Genomic DNA, 25,609 nt, shown 5'->3' with positions numbered 1-25,609 from the left:
CCCTGAGATTAAAATCCCTAGAATTTGAATTTTAATATTAAAATCCCCATTACATGTGAGATTGAAGCTTCAAATCCTTAATCATTACTCTCAAAACTGCATCGATATCATTACTCTCAAAACTGCATCGATAAACCACATAGAAACCATCAATCAACAGATGTGTCAAGTTTCTCATATATGTATACATTATATATAAGAAATGAAAAGGAATCAAAATAATAATGATGATGAATTCAGATCTGATTGTGCACTCAAGCGATGGATCTTCAGATCTGATGATCTTCAGATCTGCATGCAAGTGGAAACAACTCCAATTGTGCACTCAATCGATGGATCTTCAGATCTGATGATGATGATGATGAATTCTCCTGCAAATGGATCTTCAGATCTGATGATTATAAATAATAATAATAATAATAATAATAATAATAATAATAATAATAAATAATAATATGGGGTAAGATTACCAAAATACCCTCACCTATAAGGTCAAACTACCGTTGACTGTTAACATGGGGTAAGGTTGCAACATAACAGTGAACAGTGGGGGGTAAAATTCCAATTATTTTCTTAAGGGGGTAGACATGCCAATGACCCCTAACCTCAGGGGGTAAAATTGCAGTTTACTCTTGATTCTATTATGAGTGCTAGATTTTGTTTAGAAAACTCTTTACCATTTCATGGCCATGATGAATCGGAAGAATCTAATTCTCAAGGTATTTTTCTTTCGGTGTTAAACTTGATTAGTACTAACCACCCGGAAATTGGAAAGTACACATTAGGGAACGTAAAAAAAACAATAAATTGACATCGCCAAAGATACAAAAGGATATTATTGAATGCTTTTCAAAGGAAGTAACAAAAAGAATTTGTGCATAAATTAAAGATGACGTGTTTGGGTTGTTCGTAGATGAATCTAGTGATGTTTCTTTGAAGGAACAAATGGTTGTAGTTGTTAGATTTGTTGATAAACTTGGGGCTGTTAGAGAGAGTTTTATCGGAATTGTTCATGTGAAAGACACGGCTTCTACAACTCTTAAACAAGCCATTGACGATTTATTAGCAAGCAACCAGTTGAGCATAAAGCAAGCAAGTAATAAAATTCATAGATTATTTACATTATTATAATAATCATTATTTTTTTATGTTATAATTTATTTTTGTTTTAGGTGAGAGGCCAAGGTTTTGATGGTGCAAGCAACATGCGGGGAGAATTTAATGGGTTAAAAGCGTTGATTTTGAAAGATAACCCGTCAGCACATTATGTCTATTGTTTTGCTCATCAACTTCAGTTGGTTATTGTCGTTGTTGCAAAAAAAACATACAAGTGTCAAAACTTTCTATAAATTCCTTTCCATGGTTGTCACTACGGTTTCAGCTTCTTGCAAACGAAAATATATGTTAAGGGATGAAAAAAAAGCGATAATGGAAAAAGAAATACTTGAAGGTGAAATTACAATGGGTAAAGGATTAAACCAAGAGGTTTCCCTAGCATGAGCCGGTGGTACACAATGGGGTTCACATCATAGAACCATCATCAGTTTACTTAGATTGTTTTCGGAAGTTATTACCGTACTTCAATATGTTAAAGAAGATGGAGATTGCAGTCAACAACGTACAAATGCAAAAGATATTCTATCGTATTTTAAAAAACTAGAGTCTGTTTTTTATATGCATTTGATGGGAGATATATTAAACTACACAAATGCTCTTTCAAAACACCTTCAACAAAAAGGTAAAGATTTATTAGAAGCGGCCAACTTGATAAATGGTACAAAACGAGCATTAAATTAAGACAAAATGGGTTTGAGCCGATGTTGGAAAAAGTTACTTCCTTTTGTAAAAAGTACAACATTACAATGTTGGACATGACAGAAAGTTATGGTAATCTAAGAAACCGAAAGAGTGTTATTACAAATTGACATCATTTTGAAGTTGACATTTTGAATGAGGTTTTGGACATGCAAATTCAAGAATTAGGAAATCGATTTAGTTTGGTAACAACTAGTTTGATAAAAAAATATGTCAGGTTTAAATCCTTGTAACGGTTTTTCTAAGTTTGACCCATCGAAGATATTGTCGTTTGCTAAGATGAACCCGTATGATTTTACTACACAAGAAATAGGAACTCTTTTGGGTGATATTGAGTCATTTCGTTACACTATAAGCGGTGATGATAAATTTGCAAACTTGAATGGAATAAGTGATTTTGCACGTGTTATGGTTGAAACGGGAACGCATAGTTCTTGTCCTTCAGTTTATCGGGTAGTGAAGCAAGCTTTGCTTTTACCGGTTGCAACCGCAACCATTGAAAGATGTTTTCCGAAATTGAAGCTTGTCAAGACGGATTTACGCAATAGAATGGGCCCGGAATTTTTGAACAATGACATGGTTTGTGCGGTCGAAAAGGAATTTTTCATAAAGTAAAAGACGACAATGTGATGGAACGATTTCAAGCTATGGAAAAAGAAGAGGACAAATCTATTAGGTATTTATTTTACTTTATTTATTTATTATCTTTTTTAATATTGTATGGTTGTACGGTGAAAAAAAAATTGGGATACCCCTGAGTTAGTGTTCCAGTTCCGCCACTGTCCTGCACTATGGAGTTCTCTGATAAGAACTTCTTTGGAGCTTGGAGTAACTTCCCCAATTGCTTCCTTTGGCGAAAACCGATTGAACTGCCCGTTAGTGTTTTCAAAAGGGTTTTCGATGATGGAAGAATTAGCAAGCACAGTTCCTGATCATCCATTGATGTATCAAGCAGCTGAAATCGATGTGGGAGTGAATGGGAAAAGGTATGGTTTGGCTCAATGTGGTAGAGATTTGAGTAAAGTGAGTTGTCAAAATTGCTTGGAGGATCGTTTGGCGACATGTATATCATACGTGCAGAACCGAACTGGATGGGAGATTGTTGGGTTCGGTTGTAGTATGTGGTATTTTAGTAACATTTCTGAAGATCTCACACCTTCAAATTATAGTGAACTTCCACCTAATGCTATTTCAGGTATGTTATTATAAAAATTATTTTTCTATCTTTTTTCCTTTGACATATTTCAAAATTCAATCTGAGCTCATTTTGCTCAGAACCCGTTTGGATCTAAATGGCCGAACCCAAATAATAACTTTTTATAGTATCGTTAGTCGACCCATCCCGCCCATTTTGCCAGGCTTTTTAACACTAGTTTTGGTCATAAACCATTCTGAATTCTCATTTTCTAATTTTCTTTCTTTTGGATGCCACAATCAGGAGCTCAAAGATGTCACGGGGGAATTGGACTCACCACCATCATCATCAGCATGACCATCAGTACTGCTTTCACACAGTACTTTTAGCAACTAATGTTTTCCATTTTCCATGAATTAATTTAGTGGCCAAGTAATATGTTAGTGGTTCAAGTTGGTCATTTGATTTTTATCATCACAATCATGTATGCTTTCATAACATTGGGGATGGTTCAAATGAAAACCACTTTTATTGTGAAAACTCGAAAACTAACTAAAAAAACCTAAAAAACATACAAAAAAAAATTTTTTTTTTTTTCAATTTTTTTTAGAAAAATCGCTACTTTTTATATATGGAAAAAAAATTTCAAAAAAAAAAAAAATTTTTTGGTTGTACTGCACATGTGCACTAATACGGAAAGCCTAAACCACTTAACCCACCCCCTACCGACACCCCCCAAAAACCTAAACCCACCACCCCCCCCCCCAAAACCTAAATTCACCCTCCCACCAAAAGCCTAACCCCCCACCCCCACCCTCCCGAAAACCTAAAACTAAACCCTAAACATAAACCCAAAAAAAACCTAACCCCCCCACCCCCACCCCCCAAAAACCTAAACCCCCTCCCCCCACACCCAAAAACCTAATCCTAATCCTAAACCTCCAAAAAAAACTAACCCTAAAAGCTAAACTAGAATCAAAAAACTAATTTTAAGCATGTAATGCACATTGTAGTACATGTTATATTGCACATGTGCACTACTATAATAATAGTATTGAAAACAAGACGACACCATAAATCTTTTTTTATGTCATAAAAAATATGCTCGAATATACTTGAATGAAAGATAAGAAAATTTGTGATCTTATGGTGTCATTTTTGTTTTAAAATGATAACGTATGGAGAAATGAGAAATGTTTGAAAAGTTATATATTTTTTGTTCCAATTTTACCCCTCCTTCATTAAAAGTCTTCCCTCCCTCCTTTTTAGTGGGTTTTAGTTAGTTTTCTAGTTTTCACAATAACTAGTGGTTTTCATTTGAACCTTCCCCTCATAACATTATACCTTTAAATATATTTATCTATCCAAACAAATCATTTGCAGTCCTATGTTTCCTAAGAAATCATACTATGGTTCTTTGTCTTCCAACATATCACAATTAAGGTTTTATGTCTTTGAAGAAATTGTAACTTTTTACAAACATAAATTTTTAACAATTGTTTGTCTAATATGCTTTTAATCTGTTAATTATTCAAATTAATGAATCGTGCTTTTCGATCTTTTAATTCAAATAAATAGATAGGATGATATCGTATATAGAAAAAGAACCGATTCAAAACAAGTATTTTATTCAATTGGGTCAAGGATATAGAATAAGAACCGATTCAAAACAAGCTTTTTTTTCAATTGGGTCAAGGAGAGTCGGGTTGACCGCCAAACACTTTTTTGCATGTTTTTTCTTAAATTTTTATAGTTAGCATAATTTATCTACTAAAGCTACACGTAAGAAGGTGAAAACACTATGTGTTGACATGATCTATATTTAAAAACCAAAATTAGAGTACAATGCGAATCGACCCGTTTTAAATAAATCAAATTTATCACCTACTGAACATATGCCAAATTCAACTCTGTGTGTGTGTGTTTTTGTAACCCATCTATTGAGATCTCCAATACTTGGCCATTTCAAACCCATTTTTGCAATAACGATAGTCTTGTAAAGCCTGTTCAATCTCGGCTTTTGTGTTCATCACGAAAGGCCCATACTGGACGACTGGCTCGTTAATGGGCTGCCCTCCAATCAACACGAACCTCAATGGTTTCAACCCGTTGTTCCATACACTCAGACCATCCCCATGACTCAACACCAAGACATGATGAGCCGATATTGGTGATGAACCTATGGACCCAAACACCCCTTCGCCTTCTAGCACATACACAAATGAGTTCCAAGATTCAGGGATGGGCTGGTGCATTTGGGCTCCCGGGCTAAGAGTGAGATCAAGAAACATTGTGGGAGTTCGAGTGTAAACCGGGGATTTGACTCCCATTGACTCCCCTGCAATGATTTTGACCTTGACTCCATCTTTCTCGGCCGTTTTTATGTCCTCACTTAGCAATTCTTGGTAATTTGGTTCAACCCTGCATTTAACAAACGGTTTTGTTATTGATTGACGTTTTAGATAAAGGGTCAATTTATCCTACAAAGTCTCCTAAATCTAAAAAGTGTACAAAGACACAATGGATCGCAAAATATAACACAGTGCCGAAAAGTATTACACAATGTCGAGGAAAAAACACACAATGAGATGCAAAAAGACACAGTATCGCAAATATAGAAAACCTAGTTCTTACAAAAGCGAAAACCTAAAATATCATATCGTATAGTTCGATGAGACAGTTCCAATAACAGACAAGTTGTTCTTAGTTCTTACATTTTGTCTTTGGCGGAAAGATTGACCCAAAGTTGCAATCCCTTTTGGGCTCCTGGGCCTGCAGGCATCTCTGAATGAACAATTCCTCTTCCTGCTGTCATCCACTGGACACAAAATATACACATTAGAAAACTAGAAATGACAATTCTAACACGTTTATATATAAAGGACTCGCCTATGGTTATTTCATAAAAGTTTAAGCTCAAATGATAAAAGATAGAACATCCCCCAAAATGTTTTTAAGTGCATACAAGTTTCTAAACCGTTTTGTCAAATGAAATTAGATGATTACTGTAATAGACTAACAGTATAGTTTTCGTAATCATGCATAAATAATTTATCATGGTTATAATATAACTTCTTAGAACATAAAAACTGCCTATGGATTTAACTCACAAAAAACAAGAGAAAAATGATTAGAAAAATAAAAAGAGTTGTGTTTATGGGTCAACCCAGTCTAATTTGACCCGATGCATTGTGACCCATAACTCACTTTTGGGCAAAATGAATATTGTTTAACAATTACCTGGACATCACCGGCTCCGATAGTACCCTTATGCCCAGCAAAATCTTGATGGGTAACAGCTCCCTGCAACAAAACAAATAACTCATGTAAATAACTTTATAAAAACATAAAATGGAACAAAAGATATATAAAAAAATTAGTTGATAAAAAATGGGTACCTCTAGCATGTATGTAACAGTCTCAAATCCTGCACAAGATATACAATATTTGGTTGTAATAAACATACCATATAAAGGGGTTTGTAAACCAAAATAGGGATTACAAAATTGAAAATAATGATTACAAGATTAAAACTAATTAGAGTTCAACACATAATACCATATTACCATAGTAAAGCATACCCGACCCGACCTGACCTGCCCGACCCATATAGAATCAAAGTAATGAATTGCTTGCTTATCTAAGAAAAGGATGATACCTCTATGGGGATGATCGGGGAATCCAGCTGGTGGAGAAACTGCGCAACCAATTGTAGAACGTTAGTTAAATATCTAAATATTTATAAAAAGAAAAGGGAATGCTCTATAAAAATTAATCAAGCTCGATAAATCAAACCGGTTGAATGGGACACAAAATTTTAATAACATCCCAATTAATTTTAACCAAATACTTATATGTTACATAAAGTCATAATAACATACTGATATGGTTAATTAATACACTTAAAAGAATATGCTTTAAAAAACAAATACTTTCCAGAAATAATATCGAACATATTTTTAGATTAATCACAAACATTTTCCTTTATATAAAATTTCTAAGAGTAAAATGTCAAAATGCTCACTGAGTTTAGTCCATTTTTGCCACTTCTGAAACTTTTTGTATTTGGATAGTTTCATTTTTGTTGTTATTTCCATCCAATTGCAAATTGGGTTAGAATTTTCTGTTAACTTCTTTTTTTTTTTTTTGTCGTTTTCCTCATTTAATTAAAATATATTATGGCATAAAATGACGAGTATACCATTCATTTAAACGAGTAAAACGACAAAAAGGGAAAAAGTTAACCGAAAATTCTAACGTAGTTTGCCAATCTAATGAAAATGAAAACTCAGTGACCCAAATACAACAGGTTTATTTTTGAACTGAAGTGGAAAAGGTATCCTAAACTCAAACTATTTTGGCATTTTACTCCATTTCTAATTTCATACATAAAAAAAGGGTTATCCTAAACCGGCCCAAACGGTTTTGACTTTTGACCTGGTATGTATAATTTTGACAAAAAAAATAAATGTTTTTTTATTCTAAAACAAAAAAAAGTCTAAATAAAATATTGTAATATCATCCTAACAAAACATAAAAAAAAATAAATAAATAAATAAAGAGGTACCAGAAAATTCATCTAACATCAAGAAAGGATCCAGAGACTTCAACTCAGGCCTGCAACACAAAACCACATATCATAAACCATAACAATGCAAAAGGATCATACCAACAAAACCGGTACACCACCGATCACCTTCCGATACTTCTCCGAACAACGGCCCCATCACCTTCACTCTGGCTCTTAGCCAGCACCTTCTTGGCAACCAATCTCGGTGCGCTGAACCCAACAGCTTCAGACACAGTGGTCATGACAAATTTGGTGTTACGAATTTGTTGTGGTTTGATGTGATTAATAATAGCGGATCGGAACAATAACATGTGGTTGTTGGGTTTGAATTGTGTGATTGATATGATGTGGGGTTTGGGGTGTATGTTATATATAGTGTGTGGTTTTTGGTTTGTGAGTGGTGGTGGCGGGTGTGGTGGCGTCGTGAAGGAATTAGGTGTCCACCGAATGTGACCATCATGTTGATGTGATCCTGTTCACATTGAGTTTGATCCTGTTCACATTGATAGAAAAGGTTTTGTGATTGCGTCACCATGATGTATACATATCGTAAGCAATGTTATGTTTGGGTATAATTTCAGTCCTCGATGCATTTCTTTAGTGACTGCAAATTCGTGTAAGCAGCTGAAATTATACGGAATGGTAAGTTTATGTGTTATAGTTTCAAATAGTTCACATTCACATCACTGGATTACTTTAACTCTTTTTTTTTCACTACATACACCTGTTTTAGTTTCACAAGTATTCACACCAATTAAAATAATATTAAAATCTAAAAATTAAAAAAAAAAAGAAAGAAATAATGCATTTGATAGATTGATGGGCACGTGGCCCACTTTTCTTCCACTCTCACGCCGTTACCCAGACCATGCCCTTATCATTTATCGCCAATTCATGCCTCGAAAGGAAGAGTGCCATACTAGTAACGCTGGTTAAAAACGCCACCTGAAAGGGCTCGATGAGTGAATCTCAAGCTCAGATTCGTTTACGAAACAAGATGATTTTTAGCCTCCAGTACTTTCCTTAAAATGGTAGAATATACACCAAAGAATTGAGAACTAAAAATCAGTGCTTCATCTTTTCATCAGGGGTGAGCATGTGTTATTACCCGACCTGACCCGAGAACCGACTCGACCGTAATATCATACCCGATTTACGTACCCTAAATATAGGGTCGGTTCCGGTTATTGATCATATCAGGTATCTCGGTCTCAAGTATAATACCCGACCCTATATGTGTCTCATCTTCAAAACCCATGAGTTGAAGTTGTTGAGGCAACTATACAAAGAAACCACATGAACTACCAATAATGAATCATTAAACTAGGGATGAGTTACCGACCGGGTACCGAAAATCCCCAAAAGTAGGTACCAGTACTGAATATACCCGGTACGGTACGGTTCGGTACCGGTACCGGTACGGTACCTGTATTTGAGGGTAAAAACCGGTACCGAAAAAATCAAAAGTCGGTACCAAAAGTGTACCCGGTTCGGTAAATTCAGTACCAGGTACCATTTGCTCATCCCTACATTGAACTAGGGTGTATCGTGTATGGCATTTAGGAATCAAGCAATGGGGTCCTTAATTTCAATCCATTCAATCAAATTGAAGGTATGAATTCCATTACATTGTTTTTTTTACATGTTTGAATTCCTTTAGTTGTTATTCATGTATGGCATTTAGGGATCAAGTTAATGATCAAAAAAGCGAATAATGAATGATGGTTTGTTTTTTCCGTGACTTAGTTAAGTAGGTTATAAAAAATCACATCTCAAATGGGCTGCTTATACCAGCCCATAACCTAGAGCCAAAAGTCTGAAACGAAAAAAAACCTATCGGTTACATCTTTAATAAATCGGTCCAGCTGTTTGATCTCGATTTTTGCCCTGTTTTTGGACCAACCTGACCCGATTATAGTAAATATTGGAACCGGTTTTCAACCCTACCAGATTCGGTTCGGTCCGATTTGAGTGTCTGTTCGGGTCGGTTATCGGTTAATATCAGTCCGGACCTATTTACTAACTAGTTCATAACTAGTTATTTTTACCAAAGTTAACATCAACTTAGTAATTTCACATCAATTTTAACATCAACAAACCTGAAATTGCTCTATAGAATTCAAATTACACTAGTACAACTATCATAATCCTAGTGTCTTCATACTTCTACATCACCCACTTAACACCTTCAATGGTGATTATGGAATTCTCAAGTGTTGAGCATAATTTCAACGATCTAATGACTAGGGTTTATTCCTAGACACTATTTCATTCTAATTTCATCCAAACAACATTCATGCATGATTATCAAATTTCACAAGTATCATCAAAATATGAAATTCGACATACCTCTTGATTCACATGAGTAGGTGATCGTTATTATATGTTCAGATCCGAATTCGGGCTTCAATTAGCCTTTCAATTTCTTGATTTGTGCTTGTTAGGGTTTTGAGCTGGAGATGTTCTTGGCTCCTGTGGATATCTCGACCAGAACACACACTTTAAGTGTGTGTTTTGGTGTTTAACTTTTGTTTTAATAAAACAAGTTTCCCCACTTGACAATATTAGTCCCTCATGTTTTCTTTTGATCAAATGAAGCTGTAACTCACCATTAGTCATTTAATCACATGCTACTAACTAGGTTAATTATTCCTTGTTACTTTAGCGGGTTCGGGAAGTTATAACCCGTTATGTTTTTAAGTCCCGTTAACTCGGGCCTTTCGTAACTTTATTTACTCAAGCATTTATTTTCCTTTTTAATTAATATTAGGATTATTTGTTTAAGTCCTAATACTCGCCGGGTTAATTTTACCATTAACGGTATTTCATCCGTCTTTTAGTACTAACGTGGTTTGACTACCAAACCCGTTTTCGGGGTGTTACACGATCAGATGACCATTCGATTGGATTGACATTCGTTTGGTAAGGATGCGTTTGTGTATGATGGCTTTGAAGTTTTTGTTGTAGCATTTTGAAAACAGAGAAGTATCTCTACCTTTCAGGTCGTTCGATCGAGCGGCGGTTCGATCGGATGGCGATCCATTCGGCGAGGTATTTCTCAGAGAACAAGTTCACAGCAGGATTGTCACTCGATCCGATGGTCTACCGATCGGATGGCAATCCGTTAGAACTGACTATTCACTAAACATGTTGAAAATTGTTAAGTTTTGAGCCTTAAGTGCAAACCGATCGGATTGCAGTTCGATCGGATGGCAATCCGATTGGATGGTAATCCAATCAGACGGCAATCCGCCCCACGAATCTGATCGTCTTGAACTTGATTATTTTGAAAAGTTTGCGGTTTGTTCGAGACGGTTTTGACAACGTACTAAACAATAGAACCTCGTCAAGTCCCAAGTCATTCGATCGAGCAGGAATCACCCTAGTTCGACCAGTTGACAGGTTCGTGACGGTTGGTTTATGTTTAATCCGAGATCGGTTGTCTCTTTGATAGTAACCAGATCTTGAACCAACATTTCACTGAGAATGAGTAGAAGATCAGAACGAGCTCTGATCCTATCGGTTTTGTGCATAAAGTGTAAAAGAGTTGAAAGAAAGTTAGAAAACCATCTTTCAATCCTTTTATCCATAAATATGTGTAGATCTATGCGAAAACATTGTTTAATCATGTGGAAATCCTTCAGATCTGAGTTGTTCTTGGTGGAATGAGGCCAAAACTTGAAGTTCATAAGAACTCCATGATGACATCATCCTTAGAACACCTTAAATCCACTGATTTCACGGTTAAAAGTCAAGATTCAAAGGTGAAAGTGATGAAGCAGTGTGTGTAGATCATAGAAGTACAAGATTTGAGTTGAAAACTTACAAGAATCGCGAGAAATCGAGAGAAATGAAGGCTTGAGTACGGTTGGTCAAATGAGGGAGCTGTCACATTAAGTGATGTGACAGGAGAGGGTATTTATAGGTTGCCAAAAATGGAAAGGAGGGCAAGTGTTGAATAGGATGCACCTCGATCGGATGACACTCCGATCGGATGGCCATTTGATCGAGTGGTCACTTGATCGAGTGGCTCCGACGAGTTGCGTTCCGACGTTTCGTTTCGCATGTTGAGCGTTGCGATGTAATAGATTAATAATAACCACACAAATACTATATCTAACATACAATCATTGCAATTAACTTGCATTTAACGTTTGCGATTAATTTGCGTTGCGATAGAGTTGCGATTGCGTTTCGATTAATCACCACAAACATAAAGTAAACATGCACAGGTAACACATAAATAACACACACACGTAAAAAAATATACAGAATCTACCAATCCAGGCGCGAATGCGATTGCGATGCGATTAGCGATAAGGCGATAAAATATGCGATAAACATCGATTAAATCTCGACAGGGCCGGCTCAACCATTTTGGTGGCCTAAGGCGAAGTAAAATTTTGTGGCCTTTTTTCCAAAAATTGTATGTGATTGAAAGTTAAACTTTAAGGGCCCAAGTGTAATTATTTGAAAGGTTGTGTTAAAATTTAAAAACAAGAAGAAAAAATGGTGAACCAGGGATTCGAACCCGGGTCTCACCAACATCCATACATACACAAAACCACTACGCTACAACCATCAATCTGTTGATAACTGACACCCTAAATCTTTTATAAATGGATTGTGGTTTCATCAAATTGTGGAGGCCCTATAGTTTTGGTGGCCCAAGGCCCAAGCCTCATTTGGCTTACCCTTGGGCCGACCCTGAATCTCGATTATTAATAGATACTCCATATAACACAACTAAAGCAATTAAAATAAAAGATTCGATTAAAAGTCAAGGGAGTCAAATCAGTAATTAAGCAAGGAGTGACATATCGCAACTAGCAATCTTTTCTTCCTTTGACTTCAATCTTGGCTTTGACTCTCGTAACACGGGGTCTTACACCAGGTAGCCAACATATCTCTATATAGACCGTAGAGGTATGAATGGTGAAAATCTTTTATTTTATATAGACAGTAAAATAACGCCAAGACACCACGAACAAATGATAAGGAAGTTTCACCTTCAACGTAAGAAACTAGTTATTAAAGTCATTAATACAAAATCAAATAAAAAGTGCGAAAAGATTAAAAATCAAAAGTATTACATTAAATGCTTGTCTTCACCAAGTGATGTAAGAGACTTAGGCAAATATGGCCTTTGATTGTCAAGAACTCTTACTATCAATCTTGGATCCCGAGACTACTACACACACTCTGAGGTAGATGATGGATGATGGTGGTGGATGTGGGTGTTGTAGTGGTGGTGAAGTGGGAGAGAGGTGGTTTGCCAAGGGATGCCTTTGAAGTGAACCAAGCACCCGTATCTATAACCTGCACAGAAGCCCGGACACGGCCCGTGGCCATTATCTTTCTATTTCTTCATTAAATGCAATTATCTTTATTAGGCTCCACACGCCCCCGTGTTCGCTGTGCACGGCCCCGTGTGCAGAAGCGTATCTGTACTATCAAGATTTGCAAGATTATGCAAATCTTAGTATTGACCACAACCCGTGTTGAGCTGGGCACGCCCTCATGCTGGGAATAGAAGCTTCTATCACTTTGTCATTTTCTGCAGACACTTGGCCACGCCCCCGTGTCCGCTGGGCACGGGGCCGTGGTCAGCCTTTTGTTCTTGTTTTTGCTTCGGAATATGCTGTTGAGGGGTTGGGCATGCCACGTTAATTCCCTTTCTTTGTATTTATGTTAGATTTTGCTGCATATTTGTTCCTTTTGTTCATTCAAGCTCATTTGGTCCTGAAAATACAAAAGAAAGACAAAAGCACACTTTTTCCAATATTAGTACTAAAAAAGGGTTAGTTTTATGCCTCGTTTGATGTAATTTATATGTTGCATTTTACACACATCACCCATGCTAATATATCTAAGATTCTAAGTTACTTGTTATGATCCTAATGGGCAATTTGGGACCCATGAAACCACTTAATATAGTGTCATAAACGAGCTCTTAGAACTAGATATTATTTTCGTATACATAGTTTTGATACTTTAAATTCCAAGTCCGAATCTTCCATTCCAATTCCATAAACTTACACACCTTTGTTTCCCCATGTAGGGTGACTTGGTGATTTCAACCTCAAACATACAACTCTTCACGGGATTATCAAGTTTGAAGCTTGCAAAACCGTGACTGCACTTGACCATTTTTGTTTTACACATTTTTTGGTGCAACATGTTAGTCTATTAAAATCACAAACACCACATACTTTATGCAATGCACAAAACAATCCAAATACATGCATACTTACTTGTTATACTTGATTCATATTCTTGGGTGATTCTTATGTGATACACATGTCATTAACTTCGTACGAGCCTCCATTTAACATGTATAACGCTATAGGAGTAACGCACCACCCGTGAACGAGAGGTCATGTTAAATTTAAATCTGGCGGTAATCAGAGGGTTGACTTGAATATTGCATGTCATTGATATGTTAATCTTGATAACTTAGGTTGCCATGTGGATTCGTTTTAAACATTTTTATACTTATGCTATATACTTAAACTTGTGTACTCGCCAATGTTTTTTTTGTGTTGAACTATACGTTTAACATGTTGCAGGTTGATAATGTTGATTATGATGAAATCTAGTAGGGACGACACTAGAAACTCATAACGAATTACTAGAATTGTTATCTCATTTTGTTGAACTTGTTGTATATTTGTCTTTTTGACGTTGTAATTTGAATTTCTTATGATGTACTTTACTGTTTACGTTATGCAATGAAATCGGTTTTAAATTAAATTATTGTCACATAATGTTATGAAGTCTTTGAGCAACCTTGTTCGTCTCATTCCGATGTTTCCGCTATCGGTTGGGGTGTGACAGATTAGTACCAGAGCCATAACTATAGGGAATTAGGTAGAATTGTCATGTTCGACCTAGTCTATAGTAGGTACCATTTCGAAAGACTAAGTTACAGGTGCAAGTACGTAAATAGGCTGGAAGTGGCTCGGTAATGCTAGAAAGAGGAATTTGTAACTTCTTTGCATAAAGCCTAGTAGTCTGTTGACCTCCTTTTGTACATTTATGATCTGCCTGTGGATTTTATTACAAACCATCTGTATATTATTTTGAACATTTGGACACTTGCATTTGTAATAATATTTTAAACTCTAGGACTTCCGTTGTGCTATCTGTATTTGTCTATGATGATACAAATCTTACGTCACAATACTCCCCAACCGGGCCCACCGGGTTTGTGTTGAAATATCGGGGTGTGACAAATAACCATCAACGGTCATAATCAAGTCAAAGTCTTTCATGTTCAAAGCCTTTCATGTTCATTTAACCGTTGAAGGCCACAATTAGCATACACTTTCTAGTCATAAACACTTTAATATGCATCAATAACGATAATAACAGTTTAATAACCATCAACAGTCATAATCAAGTCATAGTATTTCATGTTCAAAGTCTTTCATGTTCATTTAACCATTAAAGACCACAATTAGTATACACTTTGTAAGTCATAAACACTTTAATAAGCATCAATAACCATCAATAACAATTTAATAAGCGTCCCACAAAACATCACAAAGCAGTTTAATAAGCATCCTACTAAAGATCACAAAACAAGGTTAAAGCCTAATCATAAACATCAAAAACCCAAAAATGATCGGTTGCAGTCCAAAATTAACCCTTCTTAAAGCTTTATAACTAACCTAATAGTTAGATATAATATGTACAGCCTGAACCAACCACCACCGTCTTCATGCTCGACGGTAAAAACAGAGCTTGATCCTGAACCCCCTTCTAGTTCTCAAGAGAACCCGGTATTGGATCCGGATGAGGCGTCTGGTGACCTAGACGTGGATTCCAACTGGAATTCCAACAAAATCAACCCAAATTTCATATTAGTGCAGATTATATGCATGGCGCGCATAACTAAATCCTCGATTTTAATCAAAATTAACACAATGTCGCACCAATAACATGGAAAGTCAACAAGATTATCGCGTATTGCCTCATGACTTTAATGATCGGAGCTGTTCTAATTCTCGTCGGAGCTGGAGAGGGCCGACAGAGCGTGTGGCTTGAAAAAGGGATCGAAATTGTGCTTCTCAAGAGAAGCTAGAGGATTAAAAAGCTTGCCAGGGTCAAGTTTTGGTGAAAAGACCAAACTGCCATTCACTATGTTAAATAACTAAACGGCAAACTAACAGTTAATTGACAGAGGAACCTGAGTGCGAGCAATCAACAACCACAAAGACCTGAATGTTGAACACTTTTGCAAATAAGCGCTGAACGTGGAAGTGGGTGTAAACCACATGGACGAAAATTTTACTTTAAAAAGAAAAAGGAAAAAAACAGGGGCTGCTTTCAAAAACACACTGCAACCAAACTGAACTTCTTCATCTTCACAAAGAAGTTGATACAACGTCCCTTTTCACCTCCCCAGATTGCTGATACCTCGTATCCCTGCTAACTTTAATCTCCCAATGGTAAACGAAAAACACACACTTTTCTACAATCTTTCAATTCATAATGCATATAATAATTTTAGTTTTCCAATTTACAACAGTCATCAATCAATCTCAATTACTTGTTTTGTATGCAGGATTACTCCAAATCAGTAATCCCCTCACACCTCTTCGGCGACCGAGGCTCCAATCTTGTCGTCATTAATCCAGGTGATTGCATTTCTAAACCCTAATCTCGATACAATTGGGATCAAATTGTCATTAAGTCTCTAAACCCTAATTTAAACCCTAAGGTAGGTAGAAATTTAAGTTAATTAATTTAAATATGTTGTGCAGTTTGCTGCCCGTTTACCTATGATTTTGATGTATTAGATCTTCGGTTTATTTAAATAAAATAGACTTTAATAAAAAAAAATAAAAAAAAATAAAAAAAAAACAGAATTTGAAGTCTAAGTTGCATCTTTTAGTTTGTGTTTATGGACTTGAGGGATAACAAGTGTTGAAAGTTAGTTGTTCATGTTATTAAAGTTGCTTTAATTTAGGGTCTGCGAATATACGAATTGGGTTGGCTCAACAGGATGCCCCCTTTAATATTCCTCATTGCATTGCAAGGCGTATGACCGGAGCTAATGAATCGCCCAGACGAAATCTGCAAGATCAGGTAGACAATTATGCATTTATTTAAGTTAAATTACATTTTGTAGGAGACAATCAATATAACTCGTAGAAGAAAACATGGGTCATACTGTAAATTAACACAAGGATCTGCAACTAACAAAGCAAATATATTATACATAGATTTTGTTGAAATTTGTTGTGGATTTAACAGATGCTGAATTCTCAAGTTACAACAGCTCAACATGTAGAAAGGGAGAAAGCGTACGACATTGTAAGTGATACATATATTTCTCAGCCCCCTTTTTCATATCCGATTCATGCGCTTGCATATGTCTTTTTTTTTATCTTTCGGATATATTGTAGATTGCATCCTTGTTGAAGATACCATTTCTCGATGAAGAGGTCGCAAACAACTCTCACCCACGAAAGGTAATTAATTTTTCATGTGTTATTCTTTTTTTTTCTACACTTTTTATGTCAAAGTTAACAATGAAATTGATTGTTTACAGATGGGTCGTGTTGATGTATTATCGCAACAAAACAGTAAGAAAGAGACTGTGTTTCCGTGGACCGATGTGTTCCAAAAAAGTCAAAGTAAAGAGGCATCTACGGCACCAGGTAACGAAACGTAAAACAGTTTTGCTGAAAATGTAATTCGGTTCTTTAACCTTAACAGAAGTCAGCAAAAAGACGTTTATACCCTGCCATACCCTCTTTAAGTAGTTATGTTGAAATGTAACAGAAAGTTCATCACGTGAACATGAAACAATCGAGTCCCCGGGCCCACATGAAAGTAACGATGGGGATAAGCCGCAGACTAGTGAATTGAAGTACAAAGAGTACATATGTGGTGAAGAAGCTATGCGTATTTCTCCAACCGAACCGTATTGTTTAAGACGTCCTATACGCAGAGGCCATCTTAATATTTCTCAATATTATCCCATGCAACAGGTACTTTCTTTTTTCATACCACTAGCAATTTCGATAATGAAAAAAATAATCATTTTTGTTATTTCTTTGGCATTGTCTTGAGTGGTTGTATCAATGTATGATCATATTCTTTTAAAGAAGAGTAAAATGCCATTTTTGTCCCTGAGGTTTGGCCAGTTTTGCGACTTTCGTCCAAAGGTTTGTTTTTCCGCATCTGGATCCAAAAGGTTTGAAATCTTGCCATTTTCATCCGGCTCGTTAACTCCGTCCATTTTTTCTCAGTTAAGATAGGGGTATTTTCGTCTTTTTTGTTAACTTAAAGGGCAATTCGGTCTTTTTCATTTTATGTACAAGCATTTAGCATAATGTACAAGTATTCAAGATACCCTTACTAAATAAGAAAGACAAAAATACCCCTGAATTAACGGAGAAAAATGGATGGAGCAAATGAGCCGGATGAAAATGGCAAGATTTCAAACCTTTTGGATCCAAATGCGTAAAAACAAACCTTTGGACGAAAGTCGCAAAACTGGCCAAACTTAGGGACGAAAATGGCATTTTACTCTTTAAAGAAAGATATTCAAGAATTTCTTTACAATTCGTTGGTAGGTACTTGAAGATATACAAGCCATCTGGGACTGGATATTGATCGATAAACTACATATCCCTCATAGTGAGAGAAACATGTATTCTGCTCTTATAGTAGTGCCTGAAACATTTGATAATCGAGGTAACTCGTGTTACTATTTTATTTCAGTCGTTTGGATACAAGATAACTCATCTTTTGTTATATAATAACTTTATTCAGAAATCAAGGAGATATTATCTATCATATTACGTGACTTGCGGTTTAGTTCAGCAGTAGTCCATCAGGTGAGAATTCTTTGTTGTATATTCTTTTACATGTTACATTTCAAGTAATAACTAGGTTTAAAAAAGTTCGCCGCGTTGCGGTGAATTTCTTTTGTTATTTAGTCTGTGTTTACATGTGTTTTGAAATCACTAAGCGTGTTGCGAACGGAACTATTGACAAGAATAAAAAGAAAATGTAGAAAAAAACACTAAAAGATAACCGAAAGAAAATCAACCAAAAACGTTGTATGGTAACGACGTTGCGTGGTCAGAGATGAGCAAATTGTTCTGGGTACCGGTACCAAATTTGCCGAACCGAAAGATCTTAAGTACCAATTCGGTACCGACCTTTGGCATTCCTGGTACCGGTTCATTACCGTTTTTTACCTTCATATACCGGTACCGTAACCGGTATTTTCGGTATCAGTACCGATTTTGTATCAGTTGGCACCGAGCTCATCCCTACCCCTGAAACTAAAAAAAGAAAAAAATTAAAAGGTGAAGAAAATCAACAAAAAACGATAATGTTGTTCGTACGGTAAGCGTGATCAGGGATGAGTAAATGGTACCGGGTAGCAGCACTGAATTTCCCGAACCAAAAGATTTCCAATATCAATTTGGCACCAACTTTTGGCGTTTTCTGTATTAGTGCCGGTTTTGACCTTCATGTACTGATACCGAACAAGACCGTACCGGTATTTTTGATACCAGTACTAGTTCGATAACTGTTGACACCAAGCTTATTCCAACCCCTGATATTAAAAAGAGGATTAAAGTTAAAAAGTAAAGAAAATAACTATTAATATAATACTAAAATAATAAAAGTACTAAAAAAACTATATATTATTATAATATTAAAATCACTATTCATTTCAACTCGTTTAGTAATATATAGTAATTTATACAAATAGAAATTAATGAAACTATAATTTATGATATTATAGATGCCTAGATGGTAACCGAACAGGATTTGTTATAAATGCAGGAAGGTCTGGCTGCAGTGTTTGGAAATGGATTATCAACAGCATGTGTTGTGAATATTGGTGCTCAGGTCACTTCAGTTATTTGTGTCGAGGTGATCTTAACGTATACTATCAATCAGATGATGATAATAAATTTCTAAACCGAACATCTTATATTATTAATCTTGTTAGGATGGAGTTGCTCTTCCTCATACACAAATGACGTTACGTTTTGGCGGAGAGGTGTGAATTTCATTACCCAGACACTACTCACTAGTCTTCCTGATCGTTTTATATTCCTTTGGGTGTGCGTGTGTGTCAGTGGTGTTGACTTTGACTCAATTTTACATAATGATTTGTTTAATCATGTCAGGATGTATCAAGATGCCTTTTGTGGACTCAAAGACATCATCAGACATGGCCACCTATTCGTACGGATGCGCTTGCTAAACCGATAGATTTGCTGATGCTGAATAGGCTCAAAGAATCTTACTGCCAGATTTATGTGAGATCATATAACGTTTTAAAGTGTATTGTTAAAATATTAACTTTATATATTTTAGAGTAAATTACACAAGTGGTCGCTGTGGTACGTCCATATTGCAACTTTGGTCCTTTATTTGAAGAAATTACATATATGGTCCATCATCAACACTGGTCCTTTTTACTGACATTAAAAAAATTGTTAAGTCATTGTGAAATGACCACTATACCCTTATACTTGGTTTCTTTCTTTGACTTTATCTTTTTCCTTTGAGCAGGAGGGGGAAGTTGAAGCTGTCGGGGTAGTTCATTCATATGAAGATGGTTTGCCACCTGGATCTCATAAGACAAGGCTAACTGCTCTTAACGTATGCAGGACTCTTGGCGATTTTAATATAGAATTTTAGGTTTAACAAAGTTATGACTGTTAAACTGCAACTAATTTTTCATAATCTATTATTTAGGTGGCGCCTATGGGTCTTTTCTATCCTACGCTTTTGGTTCCAGATGTCTATCCTCCACCACCTCGTTCTTGGTGAGTGCTAACGACAATTTCATGTGCTTTTTATATTTAAAAAATAACTAAAAGTTGAAACTTCGAACTACCTGGTTGTGTTTTATCTCTAACAGATCAAATGGATTGAAAGTCATCATTAGTTTATTTTTGAGTAAAATGTCATTTTCGTCCCTGAGGTTTGGCCAGTTTTGCGACTTTCGTCCAAAGGTTTGTTTTTCCGCATCTGCATCCAAAAGGTTTGTTAACTCCATCCAATTTTCTCCGTTAAGTCAGGGGTATTTTCGTCTTTTTCGCTAACTTAAAGGGCATATCGGTCTTTTTCACTTTATGTAAAAAGACCGAATACCCCTGAAAAAGACCGAACTGCTCTTTAAGTTAACAAAAAGACAGAAATACTCCTGACTTAACAGAGAAAAATGGATGGAGATAACGAACCTTTTGGATCCAGATGCGGAAAGTCGCAAAACTGACCAAACCTTAGGGACGGAAATGGCATTTTACTCTTTATTTTTCATGCATGAAACCTCTGGAATCATTTTTCTACCCTTCAAAAGGCTAGATAAGTATTGTTATAGAAATATAAATTTTCTAATCATATTTGACATGTTGATTATTAAAAAAGCAAAAATCTGGAGAAAATGAGTTTCGGGTCAACCTGTTTCGACCCGTACAAAAAAGTCGCTTATATTGACCGTATCTCAATTCGCGGCTGTCTTCATCCAAAATATCTTGTATAGGTTTAAAGATTATGAAGATATGCTAGAAGACACCTGGCATATCGACTTCCCCAGGAGACCTGATGTATCAGACGGCTTATACTCAGGCATAAATAATCCATTACAAATGTGGGATAATTATCCGTACATGTCAAATCAGCAGAAGAAAGAAGATAATATCGGGCTTGCAGACGCCATTACAAAGAGTATCCTTTCAACAGGTAAATAAACTAAACCACTGATTTTGCTAATACTCGTCACACCTTGTTATATATTTGCTCACTTTTCTTTCGATCTCCGATTGATAGGGCGTATAGATTTACAGAGAAAGTTGTTTTGTAGCATGCAGCTGGTGAGTTTCAAGTGTAATTTGTGAGGATTTTATTAAAACTAAAATTAATTTCCAGTGAGCTTTGAAGAAATGACGGTTTTTAATATTGTAGATTGGTGGAGTCGCTTTGACAGCGGGTCTTATTTCGGCTGTGGAGGAGAGGTTTGAAATCGTTGCTTTCTATTCTCAAGATTTTAGTACTTTACCAGTTTTTATGTTAATGTTTGATTGACTGATTTTACAAAAAAATAAAATAAAATAAAAACCTAACAGAAAACTCCATTGTTTATGGGCGATTTATTCCCATTCATAATACAGGGGTTATTTTATGTAATTTCCAAAATAGGAGTGTTTAAAAAGCTCGCGGATCAAGGCTCGCTCAAAGATAGCTTGAGAAAAGCTCATTTTGTTTTCAAGCCGAGCCGAGCTAGCTCATTTTGTAATCGAGCCAAGCTCGAGCCAGGGGTGCTCAGCTTGATGGCTCAACTTGTAGCTCGACTTGATGGCTCGGCTCTGTGGCTCGACTTGAGGCTCGACTCGATGGCTCGTATGTGTGTGTGTGTATATATATATTTAATTTAGAAATGTGTGTTAATTTTTTTATGATATCAATATTTGCAAAAAAAAAAAAAAAAAAAAAAAAAAAAAAAAAAAAAATTAACGAGCCGGCTTGACTCGATTGGGATCGAGTTGGCTCGAAGTTTCTACTAGCCGAGCTCGAGCTCGGCTTTTCAGCTCAACAAAATAATCGAGCCGAGCCAAGCCGGCTCGTTTAAGTTTGACCTCGAGCTCGAGCCCAGCCTGGCTCCGCTTGATTACAGCCCTATTCCAAAACACTTATATCCATTTTACAGAGTTGTTGAAGTATGTTTCTTGACTATCATTTTGCAGAGTTTTACATGCTATTCCCTCAAATGAAGCAATTGATACTGTTGAGGTCCGTTAGTTTTACTTCTTGAAAATTATGATCAACTGTATTTCCTCTTTGAATTAAAGCTCTGTACAAGTATAGATTTATATATCATATTTTTTTTGCCGAATTTGAATTTCTTGAATAGGTATTGCAATCAAGGACCAATCCGTTGTTTGTGCCATGGCGAGGCGGAGCCGTAAGTTATTTTAATTATCTAATGCATTAATTGTTTATAATCTATTTGGAATAAAAATGTTTGCGGGCCAACCCTACATGAACCACATAAAAAAGCACCGGTTTTAACACGCTACCCAACGTGCTCGACCCAGACATTCTACCACCTCTAGCACAAACGAATGTACCTAAACCCCTAAAGATTGCCTTTTGTTCATGCAGATACTGGGTGTAATCGATTATGGGCGTGACGCTTGGATACATCGAGAAGACTGGATTAAAAACGGGATTCATATAGCAGGAGGCAGAAAATACAAGGACTCTTATTATCTTCAAGCACAACCAATGTGTTACATAAACTCCTAGATATTAAAAACACGCTTCGTTCATGTTATTAACCGTCCACTAGTCGCCAACTTTTTCGGACTAACTTTGAAACACAATGAGCAGATTGAATTTGTAGTTTGATCTATTGAATGATATGATTGAAAAATGAGAATAAATAGTAATTGTTTTTGAGTTGGTTGTCCCACATCGGTGGGGTGTATATATGTGGTAGAATGGAGTTGAGTATAAGAGTATGAGGTGGGTAACGTTTGAAAATTAAAAGGGTCGGTTGGCTAAATATGCCACGCTCGCCCATAGAAAGGTGAGTGCTGTATGGCTATCAAGACATATGGCTGACATAATTTGTGGCAACTTATAGGGTTGGCTCCTTTGGCCGACCCTCCATTTTTTATGAATAAATTTTAATTAAAAATGTTCATGTTTTTAGTTAAAATTGTTTAAACCGATTATTGGTTTGGTAAATAGTTTGGTTTTACAATTTACAATATATATATTTTTAAACTTTTAGTGATTGGGTTTTAATAATCTCAAATTGGTTTGGTTTTACAATTTTAGGTAGTGTTTAGTATGCATTAACGAACGAGAGGCGGAATGGAAGTTTAGAAAAAAAAGTGTTTTGTTGTTCAAGGTAATGAAATCACCAGTTACATAAGACATTTTATTCCCTCAAATTTTATTTCATCCATCATTCTTGTTTTTTCATTACATTCTCTCACCTTCATCACCAACACCACTGACCAGTGTTGCCACCACCACCACCTGCCACCCTCCACCACCGCCACCCACCACCACTGCCATTGACCACCACCCATCGCCGCCGACCATTAGGGGACCTCGTATATATCTACTTGAACAAAGAACGTTTTCCCGGGTGACGCTTTGGTAAACTTAAGCCACGGGCAGATGGACCGTTTAAACCAGAAAGTATCAAAAATAAATATCGTGAAACCAAACCAGAAAAGTTTAAAATATTAGGTATAAACCATCAACATGACTGTTCACTGCGGTTTGATATTACTAAAACAAATCACTAAAAGTATAAAAAACAATATATTGTGAAACCAAACCGAATAAGATTATTAAAACCAATCACTAATTGTATGTTTGGTATGGGGTAATGGAATGAACGAGAGAATGAAATGGATGAGTTAATGGAATGGACAAAGGAATGAAATAGATCATTACCGTTTCATGATCTTGTTTGGTTATCATATGAGAATTGAATGAATCATTACATTGTGTTGATTGGTAGGCAGAAAAAGACGAAGAAATAAAATCGGCGATGGGTAGTGGTCGGTGGTGGCAACGATGGGTGGTGGTCAGTGGAGATAGTGGCGGATGGTGAAGGCGGAGACGACAATGGGTGGGGGTGGTCAGTGGTGGTGGCGGGTGGTGGCAACGGGTGCCCCCTTTCATTGAAAAAACGACCCGTTTCTTATGCATATTAGCACGCCTTTGATACCCAATGTTATTGTTCTCGATTTGTTCACATACCTGTTTATGAATAAGCTTTATTTGGGCTGACCTCTCCTCCACTTCAGCGCTAAAATGCTCAATAATAGGTAACGGAGTGAGATCTAATGGCGTGAACGGATTACGCCCATAGACGACCAAAAGGGCTCATACCCTGGGGGCCGACTTAGGCCTGGCCTGGCCCGGCGCCGGTCCCCCACACCGCCCCCCACTCCTCCGGGGCATCCAATTTGGCTCCCACTAGACGATGTTGACGGGCCTCATTCCTCTCTCCTCACACACACATCTATACATATATATATATATATATATATAAAGGGGTTCATCCCCCACACCGCCCATCCCTTTCAAGCCCATCCCTTGGGAATAAAGCCCTCCATACCCACTAGCTTAGCGATCTCTCATCATCCAGCTTCTAGTTAATTGGAAAAGCATATATCGATTAAAGTGTTAACAAGCAGTAGAACTACAACTTAACAATAATATTAGAACCACAACTTGACAAGATACAATGTAGATTAACAATTAATCCAATAGTTAATCCAATAGATTAACTTAACATTTTTCATTCATTGTAATCCAATAATTCCAAAACATTAAACCCAACAAAAAAAAAACCTAAGCCCTCTCACCCCTAATCCTCCTAGCAAGCTGCATATCCTTAGGCATAATCGTAACCCTCTTCGCATGAATCGCACACAAATTCGTATCCTCAAACAACCCAACAAGATAAGCTTCAGAAGCCTCTTGAAGAGCAGCAACAGCAGAGCTCTGAAACCTCAAATCAGTTTTAAAATCTTGAGCAATCTCCCTCACAAGCCTCTGAAATGGGAGCTTCCTGATCAACAGTTCAGTGCTCTTCTGGTACTTCCTGATCTCCCTCAACGCCACAGTTCCCGGCCTGAATCTGTGCGGTTTTTTCACTCCTCCGGTCGCCGGAGCGGACTTTCTTGCGGCCTTTGTGGCCAGTTGCTTACGTGGAGCCTTTCCTCCGGTTGATTTTCTGGCGGTTTGTTTTGTACGGGCCATTTTGAGTAGTGTAAATAAGATGATGTGTTTTGGGTGTATTGTGAAAAGGATTGAAGGTGGTATTTATAGGTGAAATGTTTAAGATGAGCGGGTGGTTTTTAAGATTTTTTAAGGTTTTGGGGTGGAAGAGGTGAGGCGTTGGATTGAGTTTGATCGACGGTGGGTAAAGGTGGTGAGGTTATGGATCGTGATCCGCTTTGTGTTCTATTGGCCAATGAGATAGCAGAGTTTAAAGAAGCATGTTTGTATCTCATTGTATCTCGATTCCTCCGTTAATTTGTTTTTTCACTTATACATACATTCCACTAAAA

The 25,609-nt window shown here is 36.6% G+C and overlaps 4 protein-coding genes and 1 non-coding gene across 8 annotated transcripts; 3 read left to right on the top strand and 2 right to left on the bottom strand.

The window, feature by feature from the left end:
* The first annotated feature begins 2,676 nt into the window (after nt 1–2,676).
* Nucleotides 2,677–3,388, top strand: LOC110903392 (cysteine-rich repeat secretory protein 38-like). The gene is made up of 2 exons (XM_022149369.2): nt 2,677–3,010; nt 3,254–3,388. The coding sequence occupies exons 1-2, from the start codon at nt 2,716–2,718 to the stop codon at nt 3,337–3,339; spliced, it is 381 nt and encodes a 126-aa protein (XP_022005061.1). The 5' UTR covers nt 2,677–2,715; the 3' UTR covers nt 3,340–3,388.
* A 1,348-nt stretch (nt 3,389–4,736) lies between these two features.
* Nucleotides 4,737–7,934, bottom strand: LOC110899770 (pirin-like protein). The gene is made up of 7 exons (XM_022146657.2): nt 7,647–7,934; nt 7,518–7,567; nt 6,609–6,647; nt 6,349–6,377; nt 6,191–6,253; nt 5,665–5,768; nt 4,737–5,371 (listed from the first exon to the last, which is right to left on the bottom strand). Exons 1-7 carry the CDS (start codon nt 7,829–7,831, stop codon nt 4,888–4,890), a joined length of 954 nt encoding a protein of 317 aa, XP_022002349.1. The 5' UTR covers nt 7,832–7,934; the 3' UTR covers nt 4,737–4,887.
* A 7,845-nt stretch (nt 7,935–15,779) lies between these two features.
* On the top strand, nt 15,780–22,967 carry LOC110899771 (actin-related protein 9). 4 transcript variants are annotated; one of them, XM_022146658.2, is made up of 20 exons: nt 15,780–15,973; nt 16,090–16,162; nt 16,495–16,613; nt 16,782–16,841; nt 16,934–16,999; nt 17,080–17,188; nt 17,313–17,521; nt 18,110–18,230; nt 18,309–18,373; nt 19,338–19,427; nt 19,507–19,557; nt 19,688–19,819; nt 20,076–20,165; nt 20,262–20,332; nt 21,052–21,251; nt 21,339–21,382; nt 21,474–21,523; nt 22,253–22,298; nt 22,420–22,470; nt 22,671–22,967. In XM_022146658.2, the coding sequence occupies exons 1-20, from the start codon at nt 15,971–15,973 to the stop codon at nt 22,812–22,814; spliced, it is 1,794 nt and encodes a 597-aa protein (XP_022002350.1). In that variant the 5' UTR covers nt 15,780–15,970; the 3' UTR covers nt 22,815–22,967. The 4 variants fall into 4 exon arrangements, 3 of the variants coding, with proteins under 3 accessions (XP_022002350.1, XP_022002352.1, XP_022002351.1); XR_002570523.2 differs by lacking the exon at nt 21,339–21,382; XM_022146660.2 differs by lacking the exon at nt 22,253–22,298.
* An 85-nt stretch (nt 22,968–23,052) lies between these two features.
* LOC118486218 lies at nt 23,053–23,180 on the top strand. The gene has a single exon (XR_004878071.1). It is a non-coding gene; the product is annotated as a U11 spliceosomal RNA (small nuclear RNA).
* Nucleotides 23,181–24,787: 1,607 nt separating this feature from the next.
* LOC110899772 (histone H3.2) lies at nt 24,788–25,346 on the bottom strand. Its single transcript, XM_022146661.1, has one exon. It carries the CDS (start codon nt 25,296–25,298, stop codon nt 24,888–24,890), a length of 411 nt encoding a protein of 136 aa, XP_022002353.1. The 5' UTR covers nt 25,299–25,346; the 3' UTR covers nt 24,788–24,887.
* Between the last annotated feature and the right edge of the window lie 263 nt (nt 25,347–25,609).

This window comes from Helianthus annuus, chromosome 13 (genome assembly GCF_002127325.2).
Source record: "Helianthus annuus cultivar XRQ/B chromosome 13, HanXRQr2.0-SUNRISE, whole genome shotgun sequence".
Classification (NCBI taxonomy): Eukaryota; Viridiplantae; Streptophyta; class Magnoliopsida; order Asterales; family Asteraceae; genus Helianthus; species Helianthus annuus.
This window is presented reverse-complemented; position numbering and strand designations above follow the sequence as displayed.